Here is a 21,457-nt window from a genome sequence, read left to right on the forward strand (position 1 = left end):
ATCACTTTATTCAAACTGATCTGGGTAGTCTGAGTATTTTCTGATCAAAGTCTGTAAAAAAAACAACAATGATCTATTGACTTGACAAATATCTTTGTTTCAAAATACAAACCACCACGACAACTCGACATTTCCTCCTTATTCTTCTTCTAAAACAATGAGACTTATTATCAGAAAATAAAGACCAACCAACCTTCCAGCTCGGTGATCCTTTGGATGGAGGCTGCATCCACAGGCATGTTTCCACCTCCTGAGGCCTCCTGACTGGCAGGTGGTGTAGTTACCGAGGCCCTCTTCAGCTCCTCCAGCTGCCCCAGGAGCTCCTGCTGTGTTTGGGCCATCTGCGCCTGATGCTGCTCCGTCATTCGCTGCACCTCCGCCCGCTGCTTTTCCATCAGGTCACGAAGCTGCGCTCGCATCACGTGCTTCTCTGCCTCCATCTTGGATTCCAGGCTCTCTCGTTCCACCTGATGCCGACGCAGTCGCTCTGTCAGCTCCTGTAGGGAGACGAGAAGATGCAGAGGCAGGACGTTGAGAACGTGACAAAACATGATGAAGTAGAAGAAATTAATCATTATCTAAAGACAGGGTTCGTACACATTTTTCAAGGTCAAATTCAAGCCCTTCTCAAGCATTTTTAAGGGTCATTTTCAAGATTTTCCAGCACCTTATTGCTGGGGTAAAATACGTATCAACAGGAATATATATTCTCGTGATTTTTTTCTTCACTTTTTATCACAATTATGTACATTGTATTATGCTGTAAACATCTAAAATTATGTTTCATAATAGCAAAAACTTCAGAAATTAATTTTCCAGTCTGATCCCAATTTTGTGAAAGACACAGAGTTATAATGTCAAGCACTTTCAAGCACTTAAACCAAAATCCAAGCACTTTTCAGACCTTGAAAACGCAACATTGAAATTCAAGCACCCGTACGAACCCTGTAAGAGGAGTTAAGGAATTGCTATTAAGTCTGCACGTTATCACAGAATGTACAACAAGAGGAATGTTGCTCCTGACCTTGATCTGTTGGTCCCTGCCATCCACCTCTCCCTGGAGAACATCGATGACCTGAGTTTTACCCAGCAGCACCTCCTCCTTCTCATGAAGCTTCTGTTTCAGAGCCTTCAGAAGCTGAAGAGGAGACAAAAACATGTGCTTAACATTCACCAACACAGTAAACGTTCTATAACATTTACTGCCGTCTGCTGGAACATCAAAACAGTCAAACAGATCGTGTGTCTGCAGCGGTAACTTGACTTGGCTGGCGGTACCTGCTCTAAGTCGGCGCTGGCATCAGACTTTGCTGCTAACTTGAAGAGCTCCTGTTCGTGCATCTGGTTCACCTCCAGCAGCTGGTTATCCTTCTGAATAATGATGTCTTTGAATGTCTGGATCTAAAAACAAAACACAGGATTCATCATCAGCCACAAGATAGCGACTCTTCTCATAACCAGCACAGAAAAACAGGATCAAATTCTACAACAGAAGCGATGCTGCTGCTCCAAACAGAAAGAAGCTGACTCAGTGCTTTGAAAACCTACGTTCTGTTTGTACATGGTCTCCTTCTGACTGTACTGCTCCTTCTCTGTGACCAGCAGCTCTTTGAGGCTCTCGGCCTGCTCCTGCAGCAAACTGAAGCGCTCCTCCGACTCTCCCACCTTCCTGGTCAGACTCTGCACCAGCTGCTGCAGCTCCTGCATCGCTCCTCCCTCCTCCGTCACCTGAGGAGATGTTAAATGTTGAGCCTCAACAAGTGGATTGACAGAGCTACTACAAACAGAGCAGGAAGGCTAAAAGCACATTTTTGGATTTTGTATTGAAATAAAATGAATGAAAATGATGACGGCTGTGAAAGTATTGGCAGTAAACAAAAAACTGTCACAATGTCGTTTCCTCCACATTCCTGTGAGCTGTCTGACCTGTTGTGGTGGAGGTGTGACGGGCTGATCTCCTGCCAGCGCCGTCTGCAGGTGAACAATATAGGCCTCTTTCTCTGCCAGCTTCTTGTCCTTCTCTGTCAGCATGGCGTCCATTTCCTCGCCTCGCTGCCGCTGTGACTCAACCTCCTTCCTCTGGAAGAAATTAGTAATGACTTTTGTCAGAGAAATGAAAACAGATTTCTGGGCCTGTTTGCTTCTCTCTCTGTAAATGTATACCTGTCCACTTTAAACCTTACAAAACATGCCACATAAGATATAAAAGACATTGAAAGTCAGTATAAAACGGACACAAACTAAAATTAAATATGTTAAATAAACACAATATAAAAACAAAAACAGTGCTACAGTATTGATAAAGTTGCAGTAGCAAACAGAAGTTTTGAGCCTTTATTTTAAAGAACTGAGAGTTGAGGCAGATCTTCAGTATTCTGGGAGTTTGTTGCTGATATGTGGAGCATAAAAACTGTATTTGCTGCTCCTCCATGTTTCGCTTTGACTCTGGGGACAGTAAACAGACCTGAACCAGACCTGAACCAGATCATCTGAGAGGTCTCCAGGCTTCAGAAACAGTTCACAGATGTAAACAAACACTCTAATGTTAGCCTGGTGTTGTAATACAGCAACCAGACACACAGAAGGTTACAGAAGACACAGATCTTCAGTCAACCTTATTAACCAAGTACAACAACTTTAATAACAACAAAGGAAGTTGGATATTTTATAGTTAATCTTTCACTCATTAAACAAGCTGCACGTCTTTGTGGGAATACTCGGGCGCTTAAACATGAGAGAGAATCTTACGTTGCTGTAAATAGAACACATGAAGGTAGTTTACCTTTTTCTCCAGTTCCTCCACTCTGTGTGCAAGCTGCTGTTCGAGATCCTCCACCTTCTTCTTCAGCACGACGATCTTGCCCCGGCTGGCTTGCTCTCCTCCTCCGTCTGATGACCCTACAGCGAAAACAAAAAAATAAAGTTATAAGACTTGCGCACACACTGAAGTAGAAGAGACACAACAAACTGGGATGCTCTTCTTACTTTGTGTCTGTTATTATCTAAAATCTAAGACATAACAACAGCCTGTGGTTCATGTTTGTGTTTCACAGAGACTTTTGTTTCAGAGCCTTTGTGCCCTCTAGTGGAAGAAATGGCTTACTGTTTAAATCCGAGTTAGAACTTGAATTAAAGTTAAAATCACACTCACAGTGTTGAGGTTTCTCGGTTTAATTTATGCATTAACTGAAGTTATTCACATGTATTGTCCCAGCAGCTTGAACGTGTGTGTCTGCAGCACCTTTTTGCCGTGTGTCGGCGTGCCCGGCCCTCCATGTTGTTTCTTCAGCTCCTCCAGCTGCGTGTTGAGCGAGGTCACCTTGGCCTTGTTCTGCAGACGCAGCTTTGACAGTTTGGCCTCACATGACTCCTTCTCCACCTGAGCAACAGACGACACCTTCTTTACATCACATCTAATTTACCATCAGTGAAGTGCTCAGTTACTTTATTACAACAATACAGGAGATGAGGTTAGTAGTGCGGTGATGGCAGCAGTGAAGAGGATGTTCCTGTTTGCAGTCTCCTGTAAGCAAACATGACTGAACTCTAATCTCACATTCCTGTCTTTATTGTGGTACAGAAAACTTCTGACTTGGGTGTTTAATGGTTAACTGGATCCAGGCTTTTTTTTTTCCTGAATGACTAACAGGAGCAGCTCCTGCAGCGTTATTTAAGAATAACACACGTGACGGACTGCGCCTGACTCAGTCAGAGAGGCCAGACGGAAACTGTGTGATTACATTTCGTACTCGGAAAATTACGTTAACAAATCTGAATTATATGGGTGTAAATAACATGTACTGTATGCTGTAAAACAAGAGCACTCCACTATCCATTTACTTTCATTAGAGGCTGTCCAAGGATTCATTCTAAGTTCTGCTATAATGAAGTCGTGACAGAAGACAGTCGAGGAATTGTCCTCACCTTCATTTGGTCGTCTTTGGAGCGAAGTGCTGCATCCTTCTCCCGGATCAACTCCTTCAGCTGAGCGACCAGCTGCTCAGTTCGGGAGAGCCGCTCTGCCATTTCCTCTACAGCCATCTCTCCACCTGCAGCAACAGCAGCAGCAGCAGCAGCTCGGGTGGAACCTGGGCCCTGAGGAGAGACCGGCAAGAAGGTGTGCTACAGACCTCAAACAAGAACTGCGTCTCTGAAAGCTGCACTGAATGCACATCCTCGTTTGAACACAAAGCAACACACCAGCTGCTTGAATGAGTGGACTGGTGTGAGAACATGTGAGGGGATGTTTCATCTGGAGCTGATCTGGAGTTTTGTGCCAGTGTGTGTTAATTAAAGTGTGTGTGAGATGAGAGGCGCTTGGACAGACAACTACAGGACTACAGAAAGAATATAAAACAAAGGTGGTGACCCTGTGATTTCCTGAAAGAAGATCTGAAATGAGGCAACGTGTCAGCAGAGAACCCACTTTTCTTTTAGGATAAAATTCTGATACACTAATACTTGTTGTAAGAACTCATCCAACAAAGGTCCTTTAGGTGTAACATGGGGATGTAAAGTAAGTTCATACATGAACATGCTTTATAAGTTAATTCAAATTTAAAAGATCTGGTTCTTGGGAGGTTATTAAACTTCTCTGCTAGAAGAAATAGAGACATAAATAATGTATATTTAATGCGGATCAGTCGTGTGTGGTTGTCGGTCGATACTTGACCCATCTGATAAGAAAAGTCAAGGTCACAATATCAGTAATATACAAAGTACAAAAGAGCAGAACAGAGGAATGTAAAAGAACTTGACTGAGGCAACAGATGACGCATGATAGTTGCTGCTCTTGTACAACCTCAGATTAAGAAAATATTCTAAAAAATATTAATTTAATATCACATCTTCATGTTTTTGAATAATTTGAGCAGTTTCCCACATCAGTGCAGCGCGACCTGATACAGAGATAAGCATCAGGCTGTAGAGTAAATGGGATGGGGATGCAGGGGGATTTAATCTGGAGCAGTGGTCCCCCCTCACAGGAAGTGTGAGCTCTGACTGTCTGAGTCAAAGCCTGTGCTCAGCAGTCTCCTAAATCCAGTCGAACTGGACATGAAACACACAGCGAAGCTTTCACTGGGTTTCCTGTGTGACAGTGAGGCTGCACAAGATAACATGAAATGATTTGTGATAAATGTGGTACTGACTGAAATCAACCGTCTGTGAATTTAGTTGATCAACACTTGAGTGAAAAGTGATGACACACATCCCTAAAAATCTGTGACTACAGCAACATGTTGTTTTAGTTTCAGAGACACACTAGTGTTGCTCTTCAGCCATTTTGTCCATGTTATCTTCCACAAAGTAATTTATAATAATTATAAATGTAGATCAGTGTTTTCTCTCGGTTTGTGGAACTAATATTTAGCAAATACTTATTGAATTTGACATGATTTTGGACGATTAGATCTGGGGAAATGCATCGAGGTGTTCTGATCTTCTCCACAATGACTTTACAATCATTTTGCTCTTCACGCTTGGGTGCTGCAGTAAAGCCTGATTATGGTCGGGAAAACCCTGTAGATGTGTAACAGCTGGACACATAACTGCAGACAACAGCGCCCCGACACCAGTCACCTGACACGGATAACAATGTGACCATTCAAGCAAAGAAACACAAGCACGTGTACTTACTACAGAACCAGGCTCGCCCTCCTCGCCGGAAAACCATTTCAGCATGGTTTCAGCTCAGACCTAACACACACACACACACACACACACAGTAAATTGGAGGATCTCTTGATGTATAGAATCAGCAACAAACACTGACACACAAGGCAAAACTAGCTTAAAAAACCTCACACACAAACGTGTAATTCAGGTTCACATTAAATAATACAGAGAAAGGTCGAACTTCAGAGAGACGGGACTGATGTTATATTAAAACGATCGTGCACGTCGGCCCTGATAGAGTTGCAGGCAAGAATACCAGCTTCCTTAAATTATTTACAGCATCCTAGAATAGCAGAAAATGGACTGAGGAGTTCAGTTCAGCAGGAAACCTGATCGGCAACACGGATGTAGGCCAAGTGAGCCGGGTGAATGTTGGGATGTGGGCCAAACTGACACTCAAACAATATCATGAAGTGTTTGTCACTGTACAGCAGCTGGTTGCAGGCTTTATTCCAGCAGCTGAAAAGGCCCAACCTCGTCTAAAACCAGACTGACGGACAGGTGTGGCTGCTGGTGCCCGAACACCTAGAAGACTAAAGCTGGCGAGGACTTGAGGACTTGAGGCCTGGGGGTGTTGGATCAGCCCGGTTCACCCAGCCTGCTGAACAGTCCTGCCCATGTGACGCAGGGGAAAATCAGGTCATACTGGTTCTCTCATGCATACCACAGCAGGAAGCAGAACACTGGACGGTGTCATGGCTACCTGGGGTTCTTCTGGGGTTTAGGACGATTCATTCACACAAACATGACGTTAAATTACTCAACTGTAATGAGCTAAATTACTGTGCACAATCTGGTGCAGAACCATTTATCGATTGTAACTGAATCATGCTTCATTATCAAACCCTGTACTCTGATGAACACGTTCAGATGTGCAGATTAGAGTTGGAGACAGAGCTCAGTGAATCCTGCAGACAGATGCTAATATGAGACAGGCTGTTTCTCTTCAGCTCATCATTTAGCTGAAGATATTAGCAGCTTTCAAGAAACCTAACGCGACAGAAAGCCTCATTAAGTAGTGCTGACCGAGCTGGAGAGGATCAATATCACAAACACAATATTGCTAACAGTGTAGCGTCACTAAAGTTGTCAGTGTGACGCCGACGTTTTGACATTAGCTAAGTTACAAGCTAGCACCTCCAGTGTTGTCCTGACTGACGCACTACGACTCGTTTAACCCGCAGAGGCTTCACGCTGCGGCCGGCGGGAGGCCTCGGGGGCTGGCGTCGGCAAGTCGGCCACTTATCTAATCAAACACCAGTTATGGCTCACATCAATCTAGCTAGCTAACTTTATCCTGCTAGCTCACGTAGCTGCATGCTAACGTAGCTAGCACTGAACTGCATCTCGACTATCCCACTTGATGAATTAGCTCGGTCAACCAACACACACGCGTTAAATATAAGTTTTTAAGTGATTACCGGATTCACAACTTCATGAAGAATCCACCTGAAACCTCGCAACGTCGACAAAATCCTGCGAAATTACATTTTATTCCACTTGGAGACGGAGGGACAGAGGTATGCATTGGTCACGTTTGTCAACAGACAACTGGAGGAAGCTGCGCATGCGCAGCTGTGTCATGCTGTGACAGGTCCCGGAGGAAACGACCGATCGATGTTTTGTATTTATTCATGTTTAAATAAAAGTAATGTTTATAAATATCATATATCTGGTTAGACCTGTTAGAAATATGTAGAAGGAAAGTTTTCTGGTGCTCATTATATGTTTTTATCTCCAGGAGAGGCTCGTGTCGCTCCATCAAAGAGGTAATAAACACAAGAGCACACCTGCACATCACTTCCGTTTTTCGCAGCAGCCTCATCCGAGACACCAGAACTGATTGATTTTGATCAGTGATTTCACATTTAGACAGCACAATAAATATAAATGTTTGTTTTAACTTTATTTAAAATGACTGCCATCCCGCAGATCACTGAAGTTCATATTATTGATTAACTATCGATTAATACCTGTTAAGAGTTTAACTGATTAAAAACAATATTAATCAATAAAACAATAAGGAATTAACACAAATACATCAGAGAGTATTTTACAATAACAGATTATAGATACTTGTTTTTCAAATATATCCAAATAGAACACAGAATACTAGTGTGAGAAAATGTATTTAATTAAAATACAAGTAATTTGTCATTTAAAAAATACCAAAAGACATTTTACACAAACTGATATTATTAAATTAGCCATTTGGTCGCCTCAGTATGGGCTGGATTCTGTTGCCAGTTGTTTGATCTGTGATAGAAATGAAGTTATTATTTTGTGTAATTTTGTTTAAAATTCAATAGCTTTAGGTTTCAAATCATACATCAAACATGGACTATGTCAGTGGTTAAAAGAGTTTTCTAAAGGAGAAATGTTTTTATTTCATATGTTATGAACGATTAAATCAGTGAAATCAACTCTAAATTGCAAAAACCCTTCTAGTTTTTAACTGCTATACATTTAAATATGAGAGTTGGATTTTTATCTGTGCCTGGGAACTAAAGTTAGAAATGTTTACATTAACTTCAGTGTTTAGACTGCATTCAGTTATTTTTGTGGGGGAGGCAGTGCAATAAGCTGTAAACACAACATATTTAACATATTAGGTTCTGAAATACTAAATTCTTGTTTCAGATTATTGCAGATTATTCCCTTGAATAATCACAAAAGTCACAAACCCTCTGATGTACAACATTATTATACTTTAGCCTCAGTCCGAAGCAAACATAGTACGGTAAGTATAATGTAAATAAGTATCAGGTATTCTACTTTCTGACCAGCAGCAGCTGGTGGTGCATCACACTGTGTCGCTGTGTGGAGACCCTACGCGACCTCCTACTGTATAGATTTAGCCTGTGTTACTAATCTAACCTTAAGGCTCTTTGCCTGATATCCACCAGCTTCACAAACATCCATCCCCAACCCTCACCAACACAAACACACAAACACACACACACAAGATTTTGCAAAAACAAATGGAAGCCAGTCGTCTTCTTGAAGAACTGAAAACACATTCAAAATGTTAGTTTAAATTTGTGAGTGAATGAAAATGGCTGAAGATGTGTGTCTGTGCGGTTCTGGTTGTCTCTGTGACGCTGACGTATGTGTTCTCTTTAGGTAAAGAGCCTTAAAGGCTAAGAATAGCAGGTCGGGCTAAATCCATATGGTGAAAGCTCCCCTGAGGTCTCTATAGGTGACTGAAGAGCTGCATTGACACAGTTCGGCTTTCTTCTTGTTTATGGTAAAGAGAGTTGAGCTAATGGAGGAAACAAGGACCATGTCCTGAAATGAACCAGAATGAGACATGCACACAGTTTTGGGGGGTTTTATTTTATTACTGATTGACATAAAACATACATATCCAACTCCTGCAGTCATGTTCCTTCTGTTTGCAGTTATTTTTTCCATCACCTTCATTCAGATGACCTCTCAGAACAGTATTCTGGGTTTTGAATGCAGCACACAGTGAAAAGTCAACTTAACCGTCCGTTGTAGTTACAGAACAAGATGTCTTCATATAGAGCAGTTACAGATGAGACTCTGTAAGAGAAGGTCAACAGAATCACAGGTAAAGCTGCGACTGTACACGCGTGCACTGATCTCTACTGACATCAAGGCAACATGCTCAGATATCTCCGTCACTTGACTCACCATGAGGAGAATTTGATGCTTTGTAATAAAAACTGATTCACAGCTCTGCCTCCACGTTTTAATGTTGGCAGTTCACGTTTCTGAAAACCACAGATACGTCCAAGGTTGTAATTTTCTACCAAACATGACACATAATGTTCACGTTACATGGTTATTTGACACCTTTCACATCAGGAGGTGGAGGGGATGGTCAGCCAACACGACTGCCAAATGACCGAGTCACACCACTGCATCATTTTCTTGTGGCGACCGAAACCAACTAATTTTCAGGGGAAGTCAGATCGACTACATTCGCAATCATGGTGACCAAAACAGGTATTTTGTGCCTAAACCCATCCAGAGCTTAAACAGACAACATAGGAAATTTAACCGAAACAAACTTAGTGTTGCAAAATGAAGAAATGTTAATTTTGAACTTATCTATGGTTCTGCAGAAACGTACTGAGCTAACATTGTTTTGGGTTAGGGACTGGGTTGGAAAATCAACACCCTAAAGTTTGGAGACTTTAGACAATTCAAAGCAAATGAGACAAAGACATTTTCTTTAAAAAAGCCACAGAACTTAAAAATAACAAACTAGCCTAAAACATCTTTCACAGAGAAACTGCCTGCCTGTATGTGTCACTGTGTGAGCTGTTAAAAATGCAGCCAGGAGATGGTTAGCATAGCATAGCTTAGCATAAAGACTAACTTCCGTTCAGATTAAACAAGATGCAGTAAATTTTAAAGATGTTGTTCATATCTGTCAGCAAGAAATTTACAAGCATTTTATCCCAAATAGTGCAAGTGGTGATTTAATAAAAAGCCATCCATCATGGCCGCCTGGTGGCAAACGTCTTTCTAAACTGGTAACGAAGCAACACAAACAGTTCTGATCTGGAAAAGGAATAAAAAACACATAATTAAACTAATATGAGTTACTTTCCTGTTAAACTTTTAGCTGATGGGTTTAAAACTGCACCCACTGCGAAGTTCACAAAGTTTTAATGCTTTCACAAAGAAGTGAAACTGCATTCAACCCCTTCTCAGAGGTCTGGCAGTCAACGTAAAGCCTCCAGGAACCAGCTCCAGGTCATAGCTAGGCCCCTGGTCAAAGGTACTGACCCGAGAATTAACCCTGATGGGAAACCCATTAAAGCACAAAGTATAGAGTCCCAGCCAGGATATAATCCCAGGACCTGTGAAGCCACAGTGCTGCCAATCCATCTCCTGTAAAGCTGATGATCCACAGGTGAACCAGAAGGGGAATGCTCAGGTTCTTGTAGAGTGGGTCGGGTCTGGCTGCGATCTCCATGCAGCAGATCACAGATGTTAGAAAACACTTGAGAGGAAAGACTCTGTGTCCTCACACTGGGTGGAAGATGAACAGGAGAGGATTCTCTGCCATGCGATGAACATTCAGGCTGTGAAACGTCCTCTGATGAGGCAGAACTGTGACTTCGTGTCCAATCAGTGATCATTAAAACAACATAATGTACAACAGCTGTACATTATGATGTCAGGGTTTCTTCTCCTGCTGTTCCATGAACCACCCACAGGGCCCGATGTCCAGTTTGAGCTGCTCCATCACCCAGGGGTCCTTCTCAGCCCCTTCGATAAACTCCTCCAAAGAAATCCGACCTGGATCATTGACAAGAGGAACAGAGTCAGAGAGATCAGAGCAGTTTATCTTCATCAAGGACGAGAGGAAACAAGAAAGGATTGGTGCTGGACTTTGTATCAGGATCAACTTTGAACTCACTGTCATTATTCTTGTCCACCAGTTCAAATATTCTTTCACAAATGTCTTCGATGTTCGCCTTGACACCTGGATTGCTTTGCCTCTTTAATTTGGAGATGATCTGAAGAGACGGAGAAAAAAAAAGGGACAAAATAGAGAAACTCTTTACAGCTCAGATATCTGAGAGAAGAAATCTGGAAAAGGTAGAAAAGTTAAAGGCCCCAAAAACCTTCATTCTCTATCAGCTTCCACCTGTGAGTCAAACGGCTCCACATGAATACAGATTGTTTGTGTGCGTGTTCATTGGAAGGTGATGTCACAAACCTCCATGTACCAATCAGGATTTAGCTATATTTGAATCGAAACTGAATCCAGGACAGTGTTCGTCCATCTCATTCTTGTGAAGACGATATGTCAGGAACACCTGGAGGGACTTTATTCAAATGTGGTACAAACATCTGGACTCAAGAATGGACAGATTAGAATTTGGTGGTTGAAGGTCAAAGGTGGCATTGATTTCCAGTCTGTCACACTCTCATGAGCACCATATCTCAGGAACGCCTCGAGGGAAATACTTCGAATCTGGAGCAAAATACTTGTCTGATGTTGATCTTCAGGTGGTCGTCGTTGCACCATGTGATGAATTCACCTGAATCATACATGACATCAACACTGTGATAGCTTCGATTTCACCGAGGACTAAATGTACCTTTAATCAAATTACTTCACAGTTTTCACAACGTATATTATATCAGTCTGGACAGACATGGACATGTTGTCTGGCCACTGTCAATCAAATCTGATCCAACCACACACACACACACACACACACACACACACACACACACACACCATCATCATCATCATCATCATCATCATCAGCTGTGAAAAAAGGGACATTTCCTGAGTAAAATTCTCTGGATTTGGAACCAAAAGAGTCCAACAGTTGATTCTCTTCATGAAAATAATAAGGTTTTTAATGAATGACCGAATACTTACTGTAACAATGTGCCTCACTTCCTGTCTGTCCAGACAGCCATTTCCATCTCTGTCGTAAACCTTAAAAGACCATCTCAGTTTGTCCTCGAGTTTCCCACGAAGCACCAGATGCACCGCTGCGACATATTCCATGAAGTCTATGTGACCGTCCTGAGAAGACAACAGTCAAACAGCTGATATAACACAAAACTGACAAATACTGAAGCTCAACATCACAGCATTATGTTATCAATGTTACATTACCCTGTTAGTATCAAAGGATCGGAAAACGTTCTCCATGTAGGCCACTTCTTCCTCTGTGGAGCTGCTGTTGATTCCAAATATCTTCTTGAATTCGTGCAGGTGCAGATTTCCACTTGGACATTCGCTCGCAAACTTACGGTAAAGTTCTTGGATGTTTTGAAGAGTCACTTCCGATTCTCCTTCACTCTGTGTTTGACCCATGATTTAAAACACTAAAGAAAGTCGCTAAGATGATGAAAAACCTACACAGAAGTTGTGAATCACATTCATCACTGCTCGTCTCCCCTGTGGGCTATTTCGAGATAACCTGCTGCACAAATCCAATCAACTTTTCTGTGATCTTCTCCAAATCCCTCTTTGGAATTTTCCTTTTGTCTTCAGATTTTGTATTTCCTCCAAAGTGATAAGTAACTCCACACCGTCCTGAACAAAGGGCTGATTCACTCTCTACTCAGAAGTAATGAATTTGCTAATAAGCAACAGCTCCTGTGAGTCTCACACAGCAAAGAAGATGAAGAGTGGATTGTCCCCCCGGGGGACCAAAGGCCACCGCCGAGCTGTCAGCCAGATTAACGACACGTGACGTCAAAGCCGGAGCGTGGTCGACAGTTTCCCCTCCTAAGCTGCTGCTGAATGTCACAGAGATGATTCAACTGCATCTGCATCTGTTCGGACTGCAAACACAATACACATACATTTAGATTATATATTATATATTATTCCAGTCCTCCTCTCCTCCTCCTGATGATATCTTCCTGAGGATATAAAGTCCTCCTCTCCTCCTCCTGATATAAAGACCTCCTCTCCTCCTCCTGAGGATATAAAGTCCTCCTCTCCTCCTCCTGATGATATAAAGTCCTCCTCTCCTCCTCCTGATGATATAAAGTCCTCCTCTCCTCCTCCTGATGATATAAAGTCCTCCTCTCCTCCTCCTGATGATATAAAGTCCCTCCTCTCCTCCTCCTGAGGATATAAAGTCCTCCTCTCCTCCTCCTGAGGATATAAAGTCCTCCTCTCCTCCTCCTGAGGATATAAAGTCCTCCTCTCCTCCTCCTGAGGATATAAAGTCCTCCTCTCCTCCTCCTGAGGATATAAAGTCCTCCTCTCCTCCTCCTGATGATATAAAGTCCTCCTCTCCTCCTCCTGATGATATAAAGTCCTCCTCTCCTCCTCCTGATGATATAAAGTCATCCTCTCCTCCTCCTGATGATATAAAGTCCTCCTCTCCTCCTCCTGATGATATAAAGTCCTCCTCTCCTCCTGATGATATAAAGTCCTCCTCTCCTCCTCCTGATGATATAAAGTCCTCCTCTCCTCCTGATGATATAAAGTCCTCCTCTCCTCCTCCTGATGATATAAAGTCCTCCTCTCCTCTCCTGATGATATAAGTCCTCCTCTCCTCCTCCTGATGATATAAAGTCCTCCTCTCCTCCTCCTATGATATAAAGTCCTCCTCTCCTCCTCCTGATGATATAAAGTCCCTCCTCTCCTCCTCCTGATGATATAAAGTCCTCCTCTCCTCCTCCTGATGATATAAAGTCCTCCTCTCCTCCTGATGATATAAAGTCCTCCTCTCCTCCTCCTGATGATATAAAGTCCTCCTCTCCTCCTCCTGATGATATAAAGTCCTCCTCTCCTCCTCCTGAGGATATAAAGTCCTCCTCTCCCTCCTGATGATATAAGTCATCCTCCTCTCCTCCTCCTGATGATATAAAGTCCTCCTCTCCTCCTCCTGATGATATAAAGTCCTCCTCTCCTCCTCCTGATGATATAAAGTCCTCCTCTCCTCCTCCTGATGATATAAAGTCCTCCTCTCCTCCTCCTGATGATATAAAGTCCTCCTCTCCTCCTCCTGATGATATAAAGTCCTCCTCTCCTCCTCCTGATGGATATAAAGTCCTCCTCTCCTCCTCCTGATGATATAAGTCCTCCTCTCCTCCTCCTGATGATATAAAGTCCTCCTCTCCTCCTCCTGATGATTCCTGATGATATAAAGTCCCCCTCTCCTCCTCCTGATGATATAAAGTCCTCCTCTCCTCCTCCTGATGATATAAAGTCCTCCTCTCCTCCTCCTGATGCTATAAAGACCTCCTCTCCTCCTCCTGATGATATAAAGTCCTCCTCTCCTCCTCCTGATGATATAAAGTCCTCCTCTCCTCCTCCTGATGATATAAAGTCCTCCTCTCCTCCTCCCGATGATATAAAGTCCTCCTCTCCTCCTGATGATATAAAGTCCTCCTCTCCTCCTCCTGAGGATATAAAGTCCTCCTCTCCTCCCTGATGATATAAAGTCCTCCTCTCCTCCTCCTCCTGATGATATAAAGTCCTCCTCTCCTCCTCCTGATGATATAAAGTCCTCCTCTCCTCCTCCTGATGATATAAAGTCCTCCTCTCCTCCTCCCGATGATATAAAGTCCTCCTCTCCTCCTCCTCCTGATGATATAAAGTCCTCCTCTCCTCCTCCTGATGATATAAAGTCCTCCTCTCCTCCTGATGATATAAAGTCCTCCTCTCCTCCTCCTGATGATATAAAGTCCTCCTCTCCTCCTCCTGATGATATAAAGTCCTCCTCTCCTCCTCCTGATGATATAAAGTCCTCCTCTCCTCCTCCTGATGATATAAAGTCCTCCTCTCCTCCTCCTGATGATATAAAGTCCTCCTCTCCTCCTCCTGATGATATAAAGTCCTCCTCTCCTCCTCCTGATGATATAAAGTCCTCCTCTCCTCCTCCTGAGGATATAAAGTCCTCCTCTCCTCCTCCTGAGGATATAAAGTCCTCCTCTCCTCCTCCTGATGATATAAAGTCCTCCTCTCCTCCTCCTGATGATATAAAGTCCTCCTCTCCTCCTCCTGATGATATAAGTCCTCCTCTCCTCCTCCTGATGATATAAAGTCCTCCTCTCCTCCTCCTGATGATATAAAGTCCTCCTCTCCTCCTCCTGATGATATAAAGTCCTCCTCATCACAAAGTTATGATGTCAACAGTTTGTAGTCAGCGCCTACATTACAGACTGTCACAGACATGGGATTTTTGTGTTTACCACATTGGTGTCACACTCAGAAAACTGAATGCCAATTTCTACATAATGTCATGGTAAGCTTTTCTTTTACAGTCCCCTAATTACCAGGTATTTACCTGGTTTAATTCATGGTAACACAAAAGTGTCACTAGGTAATTACTAATGGTAAATAGAAAGTAAGTACAATGAAACTATGGCCAAAATACTGGGAATATCCCTGGTAACTATATGGTAAATTATAGTGTGTTATTGGGTAATTACTGCTGGTAATAAGCAGGTGCTACAGTCCCCTAATTACTTGCTATTCACACAGTAAATATATGGTAACAATAATATGTTACTAGGTATTGTATTTACTTTCTTATTACCATTGTTAATTACCTAGTAACACTTTTGTGTTACCATGAATTTAGCAGGTAAATACTTTAATGATCCCAGACCGGGAAATTATTTTGTTACAGCAGTAGTAACAACAGACTTTTATCAGTGTTCAGTCGTCTCCATCTCATCACTCTGGACTGAGGCAGAACCAGGATCTCAGGTAGCGTACCACCTGAGAGATGTCTCCTCCCTCCTGGTCTCCAGTATTGCTGTTGTCTTCACCTCAGATCACCTGAAATCCTGCAGATGAACTGATCAGCAGCTGAGACTTAACTGTGCAGACTGAACCTCAGAGGATTACCTGGTTGTCTAAAGCTCCCCGAGTGTAGGATTTATAGGATTTATAGGATTTATTGGATTTGAATATTTCTGTCTTCAGTGACACAAAGTGGCAGAACTATAAATAAAAAAACATTCAACAAAAACAATTCAAGACAACGCAGCATGAAGTGTGTATAAAAATCATTTTAATATCAAAATTAATGCACATCTTCAACACATACAGCTTCACTTCTCACGCTCACCTGAAACATCTGACCTCCAAGAAAAAACCTGCGAAATACTCGGCAGTAGCTCTTTTGGAGCCTCGCTGCTGAATCGTTTATGGAATTAATGGGTTAGTTTATCAGATGATAGTTTGTTGACATAATCTCATTTAATGAATTTTAATATTTTGATATTTACAATGGACTAAATGGTTATTAATATCAAAGGAACTGCTCATGGTGACGGAACCACACTCGTCTCAGAGTGTTTTAGAGTCTCTCAGCTCATGTTTTGGTTTCGATCCACGACACTGGCTGGTTCCGTCCAGTCCCACCGTTCCTGTCGATACCGCTGAACCAGCCCGTCACCAGATATCACACACAGTCAGAGATCTGGTGACATCGTGGAGCGTTTGGCAGCTGGAGAATCAGATATTTCCCTCAGGAGTTGATGGAGCCCAAAACAGTGCTAAAAGAGAGTGAATGCTGATTTTTTTGTTTCTTTGTTTGTGATTATTGGATGACTACAAACATAACTTTATGGTGAGTACTGATGTTTTCTGTTTTCTGCTGTAAAAAAAGGCAACTGTTTGCTAAAGTAGCCATTATAACACCTTTAAAAGTTACATTTCATACATTTCATACATTTCAATACATTTGCTTCATTACTTTGCGCCCATATTTGAAGCTGCATGGAGAACCTTTGAATAAAAGAACATAATAATCATAAACTGATCAGCCACAACATTAAAACTGCCTGCCTAATGTCGTGTGGATGCGCATCGTGCAGCCAAGGCAATCTCTGTATTTTGAGGCAGGACCTCCGGGGGCTTCCTGTTGTGTCTGGTGGCGGATCTTCTCTGTGGGCTGAGACATGGAGCCTCAGTGGATCGGACTTGTTCCGGCACCTCCCTCAGTTGCTTGATCAGATTGGGATCTGGGGAATTTGGAGGCCGGGTTGACACCTTGAGCTCTTTGTCACGTTCCTCGAGTCATTTCTTAACAGTCGCCACTGTCAGCAGGAGGCACTGAGGGTCTGCAGCTGTACTGGGAGCACTGGTGCATGTCGAAGTAGCATCCAGATAATGATGGACCCAGCAGAACATTACATTGCAACAACATGATCAGAGTTCAATGTTGTGACTGATCATTTTTAGCTCTCTCTGTTGCAGTCGACTACAGCCGGAGATTTATTCGCTTTAAACGGTGAATTCTTGTATGTTCTGTATTTGGAGCGTCAGATGAGCACATACTCAGGAATTTACTTGCAGCAATGACAGATTGAGTTCTCTGGTGCGCCATCTAGTGGTGTCCTCCAGTTACACAGTTGTATATCAGCAGCTATGTGCTCAATGCAGCTGGTCGTCTACACAAACACTTTGTTTAAAAGCAGGTTTCTCCAGCCTGATAATATTCATTCACTTGATATACGAGCAGATAAGTTACTCACACTACAAATATATGGTCATATTGTCATAACTATGTATAAAGTTAGAGCATTTTAATATAATAATTACCCTAAATTCAATAACCAATCATGTCACATAAGTAGTGATGTGATTTTGTTGACTGATTCCTGGATTTTTTATGTTTTTTCTTTTTTTTTTTTTTGTTTGTTTTTTTTTTTTTTACAAAATCCACTGTCCTAAACCAAAAACACATTAAATAATAATTAATGTAATTCATAATAATAACCACTAATGTTCTCTGTGCATTTGCAGAGACATTAGCTTCATGACAAACAGACCACAGACGTTCAGCGAGGACCTTCGGCCCAGCAGCCAAACTCACTGCGGACCTGCAGCCGTGAAAACTGAGCTCCAGCTGTGAGTCACAGGAAGCTCGACACGGAGACTCAGGTTAAATAGAACCCGACACAGCAAATCTGTGTTGCCTCAAAGAAAAACCTGTGGGTGGTGAACCCACTCAGACAAATATCAAGGAAACTTCCCACAGTTCTGGACAACCCAGCCGGTGGCGTTGACGTCCAGCTTGAGCAGGTTCATCACCCACTCGTCCTTCTGAGCGCCCTCCATGAACTCGGACAAAGTTATCTGACCTGTGGGACACAAACAACAAGTCAGAGAAGAACAGAGAGAAGATCGTGTGGATCAGAACTTCACACTGCACATTGATCTACATTCATCACCACATTCATGTCAACGTGTCTCTTTTAAGAGAGCCTTTGCATCCTATTCTACTATCAATTGTTCACAAAAATAATTCTAAAGAGCATAATCTGGATTCTGTTTTGATTACATCTGTTTCTCTCAAGTCAAGTCAAGCTATTTTTCCAGAAGTCAGGTTGAAGCAACTGAAGCAACAAGTTAAAGATACTGAAATGTTGTTTTTTTATATAAATAAGGCCCTAAATATTAAACCCCTGCAGGAAACTCTTTTAAGATGAGGTGAATTGCTCATATTTGGTCATTATAGCTGAGAAACAAATGGACAAAACATTTGATCTGTGTATTGTTTCACCAGAGTTACACTTACTTTCTGATCAAATCAAAGTACATGTTGCGTTACGACGCTTCATATGTTGTTGTTCTCTTAGTGTGTGGAGATACAGGACAACACATTTACAACTAATAAACAGTTAATCCACCATAAACACTGGAGATAAAACCAGTACACATAATGAGAAACATATTCACTCGGGATTCAAGGAAACTCGACAACAGACTGTTTATCAAGTCAACAGTGATGAAACTACGGAAGCCCTGAGGGGCAAGTTGTGTTGATCCATTTTCTAAGTCTGATATAAATAACTGTGTTTATAGATTGTGATCTGGTGCCAGAATAATCTAAATTTATCAATGTGTCTCCTTTCCATTTGTGAAAAACTGTAAACAATGTTTTCCACTAGAAAAATTAGGTAAATTCTTTTTACATGCTCTCACAGATGAAAAAGTAATGTGAGGATTATACAACATTTAAAAAACATGAAACTACACAACAAAAACACAAACATGTTGTGCTTATGAAACATGTAACACAACATGTAACGAGCACAACATCTTGAGTGGTTCCTGTTTCTCACCGTCATGGTTCTGGTCCACCAGCTCAAAGATTCTGTCGCAGATTTCGGACGGCGTCATGTCGACTTCACTCCGCTGGAGCTTGATCTTGTGAATAATCTGTGAGAGAAACATGAACAGTGTCAGTGAAGAAGTGCTTTAACAGCCTGACATACAGGGAGTCACTCAGACATCTGCTCTGAAGGAAGAGTTGAAATAAAAGAAAACAGATGAGTGGATGGTGGCACTGACCCTGTAATAACAAACTCTATCTGTAGTGATTTCTTCTGAAGAGTATCAGAAAAACTGTCATAAAAGAACCCATTTCTCTGTTTTTTGCACTAACTAGACGATTTCACTAAGCCATATTTATTATTATTCAACAACACACTGCCATACTGCTCACAATTACACTGTTAACAGTGTAAACATTATTTATATACAATGTATATAGGTCTATTTCTTTCTATTTTTTATTGTATTTTTTATTCTTTTACTATTAATATTGTTTGTTACAATCCCACTGTCCTTTGGCTGCTGTGATGAAGAAATCTCCCCGTTTGCGGGACAAATAAAGGAAATCCTGGTTCTGTTTCTGATTCTGATTCTAACTGGACCTGATGGACCAGAAAAGTTGACCTCATTCTCCACATTTTGATGCATAATGAAAAAAAAACTTCCCTCTCTCATATTTTTCCTCACTTATGGCCCTAATACTCTTTCGCAATTTTTTTTTTAAAGAAAATTAATATTCATCCACTTTTATTTAACAGATAAAAGTGTTACAGGTGATAATTTCTCTGCTTTCATATGTGTAAATATCTTTAAACATTTAAAAGCCCAAAAAATAAACAAGATACAGAAAATGACTGTCGCTTTTAATGTATAACTTGTCTGGTTCTTTATAATTTTAGTGTGTCATTTTTTATATTTCTGCGCTACATAAAATAAATGTATCATGAGTATTATTATTATCATTGTTAAATTATTTTCTGTCACAAGTTTTTTCAGTTTTTTTTATTTACAGTGTCGGAGATGGATTTGAAGATGTCAAACCTCCTAAATCTTCTCCTGCTGGTATGATAGTTGAATTCCTCACACATCAGGGAACAAACATGATATTCCCTCTGTGAGCGTGTGGACAGTGAGCTAATATTATGTCTAAATTTAGAGGCTTACTGTTAAGTCCACCAAAGATGTTCGCTTCAAGAATAGCCCTCAGAGACCATCCTCACCTCACCTCTCCTCATGTTCCCTGAGGCTGCAGGTCCTGATCCCTGACCCTAAGCCCTGCTGCCAGGACTGTACTGTAATCTGACTTATGAGGATTTGCGTTATGAAACCTTACACAAGCTCAACTTTGATTTTTAAGTCTCATTCCCAGCTTGTTAAATAATGGCGCTTCTGGATACAATGTCAGTTATCGATGAGTTTGTATTCTCTTACAAAAAGCACCTTGAAAAGTGAATCTATATAATAAATTGTTGGTATCTGAAATGTCTTGTCTTACCCTGATGAGCCGCTTCACCTCCTGTCTGTCCAACTTGCCGTTCCCGTCCTTGTCGTACATTTTGAAGGACCACTTGAGCCTGGCTTCCAGATCCCCTCTCAAGATCAGGTGAAGTGCTGCTACATACTCGATGAAATCCAGCCTGTTGTCCTGTAAGCAAACAATGCAGAGTTTTATTTAAAAAGAAGCTAAAAAAATCGAAATTCTTCAATGAGAATCTGCTGCGTCTTTTACCCGATTTGTGTCGAAGGAGTTGAAGACCGTCTCGATGTAGAGAGACTCCTCTGCTGAGCTGCTCTGCACACCGAAGATCCTCTTGAACTCGTGGAGGTGCAGGGCTCCGCTCGGACACTCCCTCATGAACATGATGCACAGCTCCTGAATCTGAGCCAGATCCAACCCCTCACTGTGGCTCTCTTCTTGTCCCATGTTCGCTTGATTTCTGTGATAAAAGGTGTCCCGGTGAAACTGTTTGTTGGAGTGAAAGTTTGTCTCCTGACGGTCTGCAGGTCTCGACGGTATCTGCTCACACGCTCCGATCCAACTGGAGAGCTTTGCAGCACAGAGCAGTCGTTCTGCGCAGACTAATCAGAGGTCAATCTGATTAACCTCGTAATCATTTGACCCTCAGCCAGCGAGGCGTTCTCCAAGTAGGTCTGAAAATCTGGCGATACCGTCATCACCGAGCACCAGAACTTGTATTTGTGGTGTTGACTTAATCATCTAATAGGTAAAATCAATTAAAC

General features: G+C 41.9%; 3 protein-coding genes across 3 annotated transcripts in view; all 3 read right to left on the minus strand.

The window, feature by feature from the left end:
- LOC115579734 (golgin subfamily B member 1) overlaps positions 1 to 7,231 on the minus strand; it is a 33,456-nt gene extending 26,225 nt beyond the window's left edge. The window contains 10 exon segments of the mRNA XM_030413349.1: positions 194 to 497; positions 1,025 to 1,138; positions 1,279 to 1,401; positions 1,549 to 1,728; positions 1,927 to 2,079; positions 2,783 to 2,899; positions 3,242 to 3,379; positions 3,925 to 4,095; positions 5,638 to 5,697; positions 7,098 to 7,231. Of these exon segments, the coding sequence (XP_030269209.1) occupies positions 194 to 497; positions 1,025 to 1,138; positions 1,279 to 1,401; positions 1,549 to 1,728; positions 1,927 to 2,079; positions 2,783 to 2,899; positions 3,242 to 3,379; positions 3,925 to 4,095; positions 5,638 to 5,682 (1,345 nt within the window). The 5' untranslated portion in view covers positions 5,683 to 5,697; positions 7,098 to 7,231.
- A 1,760-nt stretch (positions 7,232 to 8,991) lies between these two features.
- Positions 8,992 to 12,925, minus strand: LOC115579859 (guanylyl cyclase-activating protein 2-like). Its single transcript, XM_030413558.1, has 4 exons — positions 12,296 to 12,925; positions 12,053 to 12,202; positions 11,075 to 11,174; positions 8,992 to 10,953 (listed from the first exon to the last, which is right to left on the minus strand). Exons 1-4 carry the CDS (start codon positions 12,494 to 12,496, stop codon positions 10,832 to 10,834), a joined length of 573 nt encoding a protein of 190 aa, XP_030269418.1. The 5' UTR covers positions 12,497 to 12,925; the 3' UTR covers positions 8,992 to 10,831.
- A 3,218-nt stretch (positions 12,926 to 16,143) lies between these two features.
- On the minus strand, positions 16,144 to 21,251 carry LOC115579946 (guanylyl cyclase-activating protein 2-like). Its single transcript, XM_030413719.1, has 4 exons — positions 20,946 to 21,251; positions 20,712 to 20,861; positions 19,225 to 19,321; positions 16,144 to 18,240 (listed from the first exon to the last, which is right to left on the minus strand). The coding sequence occupies exons 1-4, from the start codon at positions 21,138 to 21,140 to the stop codon at positions 18,119 to 18,121; spliced, it is 564 nt and encodes a 187-aa protein (XP_030269579.1). The 5' UTR covers positions 21,141 to 21,251; the 3' UTR covers positions 16,144 to 18,118.
- Positions 21,252 to 21,457: the final 206 nt, after the last annotated feature.

This window comes from Sparus aurata, chromosome 4 (genome assembly GCF_900880675.1).
Source record: "Sparus aurata chromosome 4, fSpaAur1.1, whole genome shotgun sequence".
NCBI lineage: Eukaryota > Metazoa > Chordata > Actinopteri > Spariformes > Sparidae > Sparus > Sparus aurata.

What these genes read in the sequence shown, in the direction of transcription:
- LOC115579946 (XM_030413719.1), bottom strand. Translation starts at nt 21,140, where the DNA reads ATGGGACAAGAAGAGAGCCACAGTGAGGGGTTGGATCTGGCTCAGATT. An exon ending in AGGTGAAGCGGCTCATCAGG is followed by an intron (nt 19,322 to 20,711) that starts GTAAGACAAGAC and finishes TTTCTCTCACAG; the next exon opens with ATTATTCACAAGATCAAGCT. An exon ending in GGTGGACCAGAACCATGACG is followed by an intron (nt 18,241 to 19,224) that starts GTGAGAAACAGG and finishes TGTGTCCCACAG; the next exon opens with GTCAGATAACTTTGTCCGAG.
- LOC115579859 (XM_030413558.1), bottom strand. Translation starts at nt 12,496, where the DNA reads ATGGGTCAAACACAGAGTGAAGGAGAATCGGAAGTGACTCTTCAAAAC. An exon ending in GATCCTTTGATACTAACAGG is followed by an intron (nt 12,203 to 12,295) that starts GTAATGTAACAT and finishes TTGTCTTCTCAG; the next exon opens with GACGGTCACATAGACTTCAT. An exon ending in GGTGGACAAGAATAATGACA is followed by an intron (nt 10,954 to 11,074) that starts GTGAGTTCAAAG and finishes TCAATGATCCAG; the next exon opens with GTCGGATTTCTTTGGAGGAG.